Here is a 12,346-nt window from a genome sequence, read left to right as displayed (position 1 = left end):
GAAGGTCCAGGAACCCAGGCTGGAGCCCCCCCCCCACTGGCAGCCAGGTAAGACCTGGCAACCCTACTGAGAATGAGGAGATTTTTAGAGAGGGGGAAAATGGCATGAAGTGAGAGAATTAAGGATCCCGGAGAAAATGGCTGCCTTGGAGAGTAGACTCTATGGTTTTATACCCTGCTGAGGTCCCTCACCACCCCAAACCCCACCCTCTCTAGTCTTCTCCTCCAAATCTCTAGGGAATTCCCAGCGCAAAATTGGCAACCCTTGATCCAAGGGTCCATACAGGGTGGCTTTGTGTGTCCCTGTATCTCTTTCCCCTTAAACTGCAGCTCTCACGCTGCATTCTGTTATTGCTGGTAGAAATAAACACATCCATGTAAAGTATTTTTCCACCCTGAGTGTCAGAGGTCGGGCTGGCCCTCAAACCTATATTGTTTTTCCTGAAGCCCTTTCACCTTTCAGAGTCAGCACCATTGTTGTTCAGGTATTCTCCGGTATTGGATTGAGGATGGGTCTCCGCTGCAGTTTCAGCATCCCCAGTCTGACCATGGAAGCTGTATCTGCCAAGTAGAGAGCATGGAGGAGGAAGCTTGAGTGGCTGGACTGCAGCAGGATGAGCCTAATGTGGCTAACGGGGGAAGTTGCATGAGAACACTGGGTTAAACACACAGGAAGACACGGTCTGTGCTTACCTCTCTGGGCTTGATTCAGGGGAGATGTGAGAGTTCTCGTTCATTTTTGCACTTTGTCCCTTTCTTCCTTCCCAGCTGCAGATGGCAATAGAATATTTGGTTAACTGGGCCATTCCAATTTTTCCCCCCCTACTGGGAATGGTTTTCATCGACAAAAGATCCTCCCGGTGAGAGCTAAATCATTTTGTATTATTCATTTTCATACACGTGTGTTTATGTCATATGTCAAAGTAGAAATGAAACTATTTTCAAGCATTTTTCCTGACACTACTTTGCTTGCGGTTCTCCCCCCCCAAAAAAAATGTATATGTATTGCATGCAGTGTTGTATTATTCATTTTCATAAATGTGTGTTTATGTCATACGTCAAGGTAGAAATGAAACTATTTTCAAGCATTTTTCCTGACACTACTTTGCTTGCAGTTCTCCCCCCCCCCAAAAAAAAATGTATATGTATTGCATGCTGTTCAGCATTCCAATGAGTCTTCCCACTAGGGATGCCAGCCCCCAGGGCAGGGTCTGGAAATCTCCCAGAATTACCAGTGATCCCCAAACAACAGAAATCAGGTCTCATGGACAACATGGCTGCTTTGGAGGGTTAATTAATTAATTATAGTATGGCATTGTGTGTAGAATAGCCAGGAGAGCCTAAGGTCTTTCTGGCAGCCAGAAGTTCTAGCTCTTTCAGCGTTATGTACCACTAGGTGGCGAGCTAAACTTGTTTTTAAGGCAAGCGATGTTTCAGAGGTGGTTTTGCCTATTGCCTGCCTCTGTGTCACAACCCTGGTATTCCTTGGAGGTTGCCAAGAGAAGGGAGGGGGCAGTTGTGGGTGTTTGGGCCTGGGGGGCGGGGCTTCTCCCTCAGGCCTGCTGGCCTGTGGCTGGGTTGAAACCCCAAAAAGTAGGTAAACCCCAGGCTGAGGGGTCTGGCAGCCCTAAATATCATCAAGCCCCTCCTGCTACTATGCTGTTACCATCTGGTGTTCTGTTTTTGAGGACTCAGAATGATAACCCGCCTGCCTTAACCGAGGTAGGGTAATTACCACCTGGAATGCCTTATGGGATTTAGCCCTCTCCGCCTTAAATGGACTAGCACCAGGCCATCATAGTAATAGTTACGAAGTACTCTGATTGCCATCATGTAAGGATTAAGTTTTATAGTTTTTAATCTCTGATTTTATCGTCCTGTAATTGATGCCGATTGCCCCGATACTATTGGTCAAAATCGGGCGAAGCTGCGAGTCAAAATGCAGCCCCGCAGCTTCGGGTGTGAAATTGACCAATAGTATCGGGGCAAACGGCGGCGCAACATCGAGGCAGCTCTAGTGCGAAATCAGCCGATGTCTGGTTTTCTTGGGAACCGTGGGAGAGTGTTTCGTTCCCAGCTTCAGCGCTAAACGGCCGAAGCTCTTTCTCCCGCACGCGGGAGGGTGGCTCATTGGCCAGGGCAGGGGGAGGGGTGCATACGAGTACCCTATATCCTATTACGCCCCATGGGCAGCCGTCATTCTTAACAGTGCCTATGTTAATGCATCTCTAGCTCTTCAATAAAGTATTACCTTTCCTGAAAGCGTGTACTACGTTGTTGGCTGTGGGTTCTGACACACTCTAGCATTCCGCACAGAAGAGAGGAAGGGCCGTTGTTTCATTCCCCACTGACACGGCTGTGCAGAAGGCACAGACGTGGGGCAGCGACTGCTGCAGTTAATATGGCACATCGCTCTGGAGAGTCTTACCTGTACTCGGGCAAAATGGCATCTTGCATTTCAGAGCCAGATGAGAGCCGGGATTTTCCTTCGTTCTTCTGACTGTGGAAACGCAAGCGAAAGAATTTGGGAATTGGGACCCGGGTCTCTTTTGCCCCTTCTAGCCCAGGTGACAGTGGCGAGAACAAAAAAAAACCCCAACAGTAAGAGTGGGGTTGCCAGCAGGTCTGGAGAAGAAAGTTCTTGTCCCTTTAACAGATGCTTAATGGGTGGAAATTGACAGCCATCACATACCAGCAGGCCTCTATCAAAGGGCCAGGACATTCCCCCCCCCCTCCTCCAGACACATGGCAACCTGAGGCAAGAGATTCAGCTGCTAGGGATGCCAACAGCCTGGAGGGGGAAAGTATCCTGTCCCTTTAACAGAGGCTGAATAGGATGTTATTTACCAACTGATGTTCCTTCCATGCCATGAAAAGCTTCACTTGCCCATTTCCACCTGTTAAACATCTACTAAAGGGACAGAACTTTTTTTCCCTCCAGGTTGCCGGCAACCGCATTAACTGGCCCGCATATGCCCTCCATGCAGAAGGTCCTGGGTTTGATCACCGGCATTTCCAGTGTAAAGACCTCACGCAGCAAATGCTGGGGAAAGGCCTTTCTCAGCTTGACACCCAGCGGAGCCATTGTCGGTCAGAAAAGACCATGCTGAGCCACATGGGCCAGTGGAACAGTGCGGCTACATGTGTGTTCATTGTCTGCGAAGAAGGAAGTGCATTTAAGTAAACTACTTTTGCACAGACTTTACCTCCTCTTTGGAGAAGAAACGGAGCCCTTTGGAGACTCGTCCCAGGAAGTCTGACTGTACGTCTTTTGATCTTGCTTGTTACTGGGGAAGAAAGCAAAATCAGAACATGACTTCTGGGTGCAGCATAGTGTGAATAAAGGAAGAAAAGGGCCAACTCTGTATTTGGAGGAAACCCCATAATAGCTCCTTTCGGATGAAACAGAAGCCATTTTACAGGTAGGTTGTTACCATCCGTGCAGGGCTGTAGACTGTGCAGATCTTAACTGGGAAGAGAAGAGAGGCTGTATATATCATGGGAGGCCTGACCTGGATAGCCCAGGCGAGCCTGATCTCACCAGATCAGAAGCTAAGCATGGTCGACCCTGATCGGTTCTTGGATGGGAGACCACCGTGGAAGTTCAGGGTGACTAGGCAGAGGCAGGCAACAGGAAACCACCTCTGAGAATCCCTTGCCCTGAAAACCCTACGGGATATGGCCATAGGTCGGTTGTGACTCGACAGCACTTTCCACCACCATATAATGGGATCCCTCGCTGAGCTTTAATAAAGGCAGGAGTGTGTGTGTATTATAATACCGCATCATACAAAGATAGAAGCTGATGCTGGGCACAGGATTCAGTAGGCTAAGCATCTTAGAGATGATTCCAAAGGCCAACCAAACCGTTGTTTTTTAACTTATGCTAGTGCTGCTGACTCTGTTCAGTGGTGGTTGCCCATTATCCTGTCCCCACACAAAGGGGAAGAGGCTTTCTATCGGTCTCCAGTGGCACCTGCCCATCTCCTTGTGACACGATTATTCTATACACTATTATTTATATACACAAGCAAACCTCCCCACAAGATAGGAACTCTCAGGCTGTGTTCCCTCTAAGCTGAGTTAGTGTGAGCAGGCTCCCAGTTTTTTAGCCTCCAGCTCGCACATTTTTGTCTTGGCTCAGGAAGGAGGGCTCCAGAGCCAACTAATTTATGCAGCAGCCAAATCGCTCACTCACAATTTTAATGCCAGTAGCTCACAAAGTAGAATTTTTGCTTACAAGGCTCCATAGCTTAAACATTGCTCTCAGGCTGGGGCAAGTGATGCTCTGTATTCTTGGTGCTTTGGGGTGTGTGTGGCAACAGTGGGAGGGCTTCTAGTGTCCTGGCCCCACTGCTGGACCCCCTGATGGCACCTGGTATTTTTGGCCACTGTGTGACAGTTGGACTGGATGGGCCATTCGCCTGATCCAACATTGGCTTCTCTTATGTTCTCATGTTCTCTTATGTTCTTAAGGTGCAGGAGAAAATCTGTTAATTTCAATTTTATCTGTCTGTCTGACTGTCTGTCTGTCTGTCTATGTATCTATCTGAAAATGACAAGGCTTTCACTTCTATAGCCAGTCTAGAAGCCTGGTAAGACTGGCCACACCCGTTGCTTCACCAGGCTTTTGCAGTCTGTCCCCTGAAAGCTGGGGGAGGATTTGCCAGTTTCATTACAACTTTTTATTCTTTCAGTAATGAGCCTGGCATGAGATTGGTGATCCTACTGGAGCTAGAGAGACAGGGGTGATGCACATTCACTGGTCACAGATCTGTAAGACAACGGTACTGTATCTATAATACCTTCTCATCTCAAAGGGCTACGTTGTAATTACAACACGTCAAAAAAAAAAAGATAAATCAGCAGTTGGGGGAACAGGATGGGGTGCAGTAAAGATGGGAACGGAGTCTTTTGGGATGAACATTATCTAACCGGAGGTGTCAGACTCATTTATTATGAGGGCCGGATCTGATATGAATGTCATTTTGTCAGGCCGGGCCACGGGTGCCATAAAATGTAATGCCAGTTACGGGGGATATAAACTTTACAAAGGACACGGGCAAGCCCAATTAATGATATTATATTTTACTCAAAATACAAGCATGCTGTAAACATTAACACTCTCACAATGTTTCCTCAAAGTATCTCCCTGATGCCCACCCTCCCACTCATTAGCACTGGGACTGTATACGGGGACCAGTGTTCCCTCTAACCTGAGTTCGTGTGAGCTAGCTCACAGTTTTTTAGCCTCCGGCTCACACATCTTTGTCTCCGCTCAGGAAGGAGGGCTCCGGAGCAAACTAATTGATGCAGCGGCCAAACTGCTCGCTCACAACTTTCATGCCAGCAGCTCACAAAGTACAATTTTTGCTCACAAGACTCCACAGCTTAGAGGGAGCATTGACGGGGACATAATGACCAGCCTCTGTCATCTGGCAATAAAGGTAATGACCAGTTGCTTGTGGGTCAGATAAGAGCCCTGGATGGGCCGATTCTGGCCCACGCGCCATCTGTTTGACACCCTTGGTCTAGATTCTTGGGGGAAAGTGATTGACTGACGGTTGTCAATAGCAGAGAAAACGGATAACCTTCTAAACTAGAAAACCTGTTTCTCATTCCCAAAGGTTTCGGTGATGGGTCTGATGGTCTGTGGGCAGTGATGCCTGGTACAATGTCAGATTGTGGGCCGGTGGAGGGCAGCAGCAGTGCTGGGGCGGCAGGGCTTTGGTGCCAAGACCAGCTCTTCGTTCCTTTCTCACAGCCCGTAAGGCAGCAAAAAATTACATAAAATAAGCAGCCGCGTGTAACTTCATTTAATTTCCATGGGGTTACGGAACGTTGGTTTTGCTTGGCACAAAACTGAGGGCTGCAGAAGGCGAGGGGAGCACCCTGGGGCCGAGGACTCGCGCACACTACCTGTTCTCCAAAGATGTGAAGTGATTGAATGCTGAGGAGTACCCAGAATGTCTGGAAGTTTGGTTCCTGCTGCCCGAGTCAATGCTGAAGTAGGGAGACATGGAATAAAAAGCTTCTCAGTAATGTGGCACAAAAGATGGAATGATTTCAGTTCTGCAAAGGCTCTTCCTTTTTTTCCAAAACCAGATTAGTAAAGGTAAAGGTTCCCTTGCTCGAAAGCCAGTCGAGTCCGACTCTAGGGTTGAGGTGCTCATCTCCGTTTCAAAGCCGAAGAGCCAGCGCTGTCCGAAGACGTTTCCGTGGTCATGTGGCCAGCATGACTAAACACCAAGGCGCAAGGAACGCTGTTACCTTCCCACCAAAGTGGTGGGACTAGAGACGTGAGCTCACTCCATCATGCGGCACCCGGGTCTCGAACTGCTGAACTACTGACCTTCCACAGCCTGCAGTTCAGCGTCTTAACCACTTGAGCCACTGCAGCTCCCAAAAACCAGATTACTTCCCCCAAAATTTCACACACACCCCCCAGCAAATGGGTAAGATTTGGCATAAATTATTATTTGCGCTGGTCTGCAAAGGTGGCATTCATGTTTTCTAAAGAAATAAAAGAAGTATTATTTCACCATTTATATAGCACTTTTTAGTGTTCAAAGTGCTTCACGTATAATTTCAGTATGATTGTTCTCATATTGCATATGCGGAGGTCGGGTTAAGTAAGAGCAGCTTGTCTAACACCAGGTTGCCAGTTCGGATCTCGCATATGTCACAGTCTCCTGATGACAAGCTCAATCAGTCTCAGAATGCATAATGCAGCAATCACGCATGCATTGTACAGCACAGGAAAGCTGGAATGCAAATATACTGTCTGGCATGGGCCACCAATTGTCCCTGGTGTACATGCATATAAATGTATGAATACTAAGGCAACATGCAGCGTATAGCCGGTCACTTCACACGCTACAGGCATAAATTTCAAACAATGTATTATCAGACAGCTGGGTCCCCCCCCCCCAACATGTATGTTTATAACCAAAAGAAGAAATACCATCTTAGCTTTCAAACCGGTGGAGGACAGGTGACCGCAGAGTCAGTGGAAAGTACATATAACAGACATCGTAAAGCCTTCAGCACTGAGCAATGGAGGGGAGATCAGGGCAATGACCGTGGTGTGACGATACAGATGTTACACACATGTCTGTTTCCGTCTGTGAACAGCTGGAAGGTCCGTTGTTCACAGATGTGCTTCTTTCCATGCTTACGGATATGCGTCTTCACAAAGAGGGAGATCAGAAAGCTTCACTCATACCTCTATAAACATTTTAGTCTATCCCTGTGCTACAGCCAAAACTTCCATTATCCACCTTCTTTGAATTAAGTACTCTGAAGCTTTGTACTGTAAGAAGGTCAACAGCTAGGCCTTCGGAGGGATGAAGACCGACGGCCATCGATGTGCCTATCCCATGAGAAGGCAGCAGATAGGCTATAAAGCCTGGATCCTGCCCCTTCCTCCCGACTGCCAGCTACCTTCCCTGAGACCTACAGGAAGGAGAAAGGAAAAGAGGCTCCCAAAAGGCCCCCTCCATTGTGCCCGGACCAAGCCCCGCTCATCGCTTTTCTGAGTTAGCTTTGATGTTTTTGCTGACATTTTAATTTTATTTTTTTTACCTTTTTCATGCAAACCGCTTTGAGAACACTCGCGTTGGAAAAGCAGCCCGTGAATTCTTGCGAGCAAATGCAAAACTAAATAGAATGCAGAACTCCGTCTCGTACCACAATTAGAGATGCCAGCCTCCGGGTGGGACCTGGGGCTCCCCTGGAATTACAGCTCATCTCCAGATGACAGAGATCAGTTCCCGAGATAAAATGGATGCTTAGGAGGGTGGACTCTGTGGCATTGTACCCCACTGAGGTCCCTGTCCTCCCCAGGCTCCATCCCCAAATCTCCAGGAGTTTCCCAAACTGGATCTGCTGCTAACCCTACCCACCCCCCCACCCTTGCCAGTGGCCAGGGAGGACCTGGGAATCCTATCCACATGCGTGAACCTGGAATTAGGTTAGCTACTAAACCTCTTTTCCATACATACACTTCGTGTCTCCCCATATGTAGCTGGAAATAGTGGATTTTCCGGTTTGTGAACCGTCGTCTTCAGAAGGTTCCCGGGAGAACTCCCGAGGAACCACTGAACCTCCAGGTCTTAGCGGGGGGCTCTGGGGCTCCAGACCCCTATAGACAGGGGTCATTTCCTGCAGGAGCGCACAGGAGTGTAGCTCCGGCAGTAAAGAGCCCAGGGGTTGGGCACATGCAACAAGCCCCACCCCCTGCTCCCAGCAGGCCTCAGTCAGAGCAAGAAGCAGCCAGGTAAGTTGCAGAGCCCCCTCCGCCCCCCTGGTCCAAAACAGTCCAGTGGCACCTTTAAGACCAAGTTTTATTCAGGTACAAGCTCTCACTCCTCTGCGAGGACAGATCTGCACATCCAAACCTCCCCCCCCCTGATAGCTAGCTATCCAAAACAGTCCAGTGGAGCATGAGCGGTGGGTGTTGCCTTCTGACACACTTCTGGTGATGTCAGGGGGTGTGGCATATGCAAATGAGTTATGCTAATGAGCTCCTGCACCTCTTTTTCTATGAAATGATCCCTGCCTATAGAGCCTTCTCGAAGGGAAGCTCTAGGAAAGGGGCTTGATCCGGGGGCTCTCACATACAGCGAGTAGACTCCAGATCGCCCCGAAGCAGGGACCTGAGAGGGAGCGCTTGTGGGCAACTATCAAGCGCCGAAGAGAGATCGACCACTTCCGGAGCTGTACTCCAACTAAAGAATCTCATCTTAAAACTCTACTTTTGGACACCATGAGTAACTGAGCAATACTGAGCAACTCTAAACTTTCCCTCTCTGCTGTTTTGGATAGCTAAGGTTGGTCCATTTGAAATTTAAAGTCCTGGGCGAAGAGAATAAAGGGTGAAGGGGTTTCCCCCCCATCCCAGGTGCAGCAGCTTGGAAGTGCATCCCAGGCTTCACGCTAATTCCTATTACTGAAGATAGTTACTAAAGGACCCGAACGGCTGTGTTTGGTTGACTCTACCAATTTGGGACTAGGGGCTTCATTTAAGTATAGTCTGGCTTTTTCTTTTCTATTTGATATCTGATAGTTGATGCAAGGACTGAAGAAGATTTATTTCAAGTGTTGCCCTTCGACTCCCTTTGCACTGTGGCTGTAGCAGAGAGACAAGCAGCAAGGTTGCTTTGACTTTTACACTTAAAAAGAACTCTCCTCTAAGTGGATTATAACTTGGCTGGTTATATGTGGAACCTCTTCTTTTTTCTTCTTGTAATTTTTTTCTTGGGAACTATAATCTCTTTTTGGACTTGGGAATCTATTTTTATTTTACTTTATAATGGATTTTATTTTTCTGGGTTTTTGTTTTTGTCTTTTTTTATTAATCCTTTTCTTGGACTTTTGACACCTATGGGACGACAAGATTGGACTCTCTCCCTGGATATATACTTTTGGGTTTTTTTAACACATAGATCACCTGTCTTCTAAAGGAATACAATGGCCTGCTGAAAAATTAAGCAGTATACACCTTTTTTGTGGATATTTACAATTGATACAAACTGCGGTGGCTCAAGTGGTTAAGACGCTGAACTGCAGGCTGTGGAAGGTCAGTAGTTCAGCAGTTCGAGACCCGGGTGCCGCATGACAGAGTGAGCTCACGTCTCTAGTCCCACCACTTCGGTGGGAAGGTAACAGCGTTCCTTGCGCCTTGGTGTTTAGTCATGCCGGTCACATGACCACGGAAAACGTCTTCAGACAGTGCTGGCTCTTTGGCTTTGAAATGGAGATAAGCACTGCAACCCTAGAGTCGGACTCAACTGGCTTTCGAGCAAGGGAACCTTTACCTTTACAATTGAATTTATTTTAGCTGGTGGCTCTCCTTTTGTCTGTGGATATTGGCTTTACTTTTCATATTGAAATAGAAAGACAAGAGGTTGGGGTAAGACGTTTCCTCACACTTTGTTTTGTTACTTTGGGCCCCGGGAACAAGAAGAAACAGTTTGGTGGACTACAACTTTGGTGCTGTGCTGCTTTGCGAGAAAACTGACGGCTTAAAAATACTTCCGACTGTCATTGTGAAGGATAGAGCTATTAGAATTTGATTTGGGCTTCAAGAAATAGTAATTTTTAACTAAAGTAATGTAAGAAGATGATTGTTATGTGAGAACAAAGGTTTTGGTTATGAGAGGCACCAGCAAGGGGAACTGGACAGAGAGTCTCTGTTTAAATATAAACTCTTCTCTCAGTAACAATCACAATTGATAAGCTAGGGGTAAGGCCAGGTATTTACATGAGAGGTGTTTAAAAGGGGGAAATAATTTTGCGGCCTGACCTGGCTTGATTTTTTACAGTGACTTGTGTGTTCGTAAAGAAAGAGGGGGAGGGGGCTCATAGTGGATACAGGTGAAATAGGTCCAGTGGTCCAGGGAGACCCTCCCCAGGCACGAGTAAAACAATTGCTGCTAGTTTAGCCAAAATTTCAGCCCAAGACTTGCAGGCCCTGACACAAGAGGCTGTTTCTTCAGCTGTCAACAAACCCATTGAGACTGCGGTCCCTACGGCTGTAAGCAATGCAGAACCCCTTGCGGTTGAGCCCCTACAAGCCAAAATGGATGCTTTGGCCCTACAGACGACTTCTCAGACCGAAGAAATTAAACAACAGATATTTGAAAATAAAGAGGCTCATAAGTATAACTGGATGAATAACCAACACATGTTTTGATTCTCTGGTGGGGCTCCATTTTAAATAACTGGAGCTGTGAGTCTCTGGCACATTTTGTTCCCTTGTTGAGGCTATTTGGGTTCTCATGGCTTACTGTAATATGGGATGGAAAAAAGAAGAAGAAGATATGGACTGTCCTAACCTGGTGGTAGAAGCAGCATTTGACATTCTCTGGTCACTCCACAGGCTCCTTCTTTCTTCAACAATGCTGATAGTAACCAAAAAGGGATGGGAAGTTAGTCTGCAGCATTTCTCTACTGAGATTGGCAACCCATCGTAGCCATTTGCAGTGTGTCTTTGGTACAATTCTCCCTTCATGTCAGGGCTTCAAGGTCAAAGTCTATCCCACAGCCTGGAGCTGAAGAAGAATTGTGCACAAAGTCCAGATTTGCCAATATTTTAGAAATCATACTTGATTTTTGATACTTTTGGGGACAGCAGCCAAACTGAGCAGAAATAAGACAATGCTAAATTTTTCAGTCTGCTGAAAAATGAACTGATTTATTTTCTTTGCTGATTTCATGCTATGTCAGATTTTACTGGTGGTTTTCAAATACTTATGTGTTCGATTTTATTAAAACTGTGTTTTGATGCTATTTTTTTTCAGAGTCACAAACCATCCCGGGGACCACATGCTGAGAGGCAGTCTGTAAACAGATGAAATACATCACCCCAGGAACCAGTTATCTTTAAAAAATTGTACTATGTTGAGTACTTCCCCTGTTCAATACAGGAAGAAGAAGAAGAGATTGGATTTATACCCCGCTGTTCCCTCGGAGTCTCAGAGCGACTTACAATCTCCTCCCCGCCCCCACAACAGACACCCTGTGACATAGGTGGGGCTGAGAGAGCTCTTTCGAGGACTGCTCTTGAGAGAACAGCTCTGGGAGAACTTGTGACTGACCCAATGTCACACCGACAGCTGCATGGGGAGGAGTGGGGTATCAAACCCGGTTCTCCCAGATTAGAGTCCATGCTCTTAACCACTACACCAAACTGGCATGCATGCACCATGAAAAGATAAGTAATGTCAAGGAAAAGGAAAAGCCAACTTGGCAGCCATGTAAGTCTCCTGCATTCCAGCAAGCTGAACCCCACTATCCGTATTACTGAGCCAGTTTGGTGTGAGAGCCAGTTTGGTGTAGTGGTTAAGTGCGTGGACTCTAATCTGGGAGAACCGGGTTTAATTCCCCACTCCTCCACATGCACCTCCTGGATGACCTTGGGCAAGCCATAATTCTGGCACAGCTGTTCTTGAAAAAGAGCAGTTTCTGTCAGAGCTCTCTCAGCCCCACCTACCTCACAGGGTGTCTGTGGTGGGGAGGGGAAGGGAAAGGAGTTTGTAAGCCGCTCTGAGACTCCCTTGGGTAGTGAAGGGCGGGGTATAAATCCTCCTCCTCCTCTTCATCTTCTTCGAGCAAGTCTGGTCGCAGCTCCCTTATATCCTACAGGAACCTACTATGTGTTCCGTTTTCCCAGTGCACACAAACCTTATTAAAAGAGGGGATTAGACAGTTAATCAACGGCTATTAGCCCCAATAGCTAAAAGTAAACCTCCGTGTTCAGAAGTAGTAATAAAGGTACAGGGGGAAACAGGAGAGAGCTACCACCTCCATGCAAGGCTTATGGGCTTCCTGGAAACATGGGGCTG

The 12,346-nt window shown here is 47.2% G+C and overlaps 1 protein-coding gene across 4 annotated transcripts in view; it reads right to left on the bottom strand.

Annotated features, from left to right (window-relative positions):
- The window catches only part of LOC107118210 (zinc finger protein 185-like), a 38,407-nt gene extending 27,508 nt beyond the window's left edge, over positions 1-10,899 (bottom strand). For 3 of the 4 annotated variants that reach the window (XM_015420502.1, XM_015420503.1, XM_015420505.1), the window contains exons 1-6: positions 10,838-10,899; positions 5,919-6,002; positions 3,206-3,286; positions 2,428-2,499; positions 693-767; positions 456-560 (exon numbers count right to left, since the gene is read on the bottom strand). In XM_015420502.1, coding sequence (XP_015275988.1) covers positions 456-560; positions 693-767; positions 2,428-2,499; positions 3,206-3,286; positions 5,919-6,002; positions 10,838-10,863 — 443 coding nt within the window. In that variant the 5' untranslated portion in view covers positions 10,864-10,899. The remainder of the gene's footprint in view (positions 1-455; positions 561-692; positions 768-2,427; positions 2,500-3,205; positions 3,287-5,918; positions 6,003-10,837) is intronic. The other variant, XM_015420504.1, reaches the window with a different exon arrangement.
- Positions 10,900-12,346: the final 1,447 nt, after the last annotated feature.

Source organism: Gekko japonicus, unplaced genomic scaffold (genome assembly GCF_001447785.1).
Source record: "Gekko japonicus isolate JY-2015 unplaced genomic scaffold, Gekko_japonicus_V1.1 scaffold507, whole genome shotgun sequence".
Lineage (NCBI taxonomy): Eukaryota > Metazoa > Chordata > Lepidosauria > Squamata > Gekkonidae > Gekko > Gekko japonicus.
This window is presented reverse-complemented; position numbering and strand designations above follow the sequence as displayed.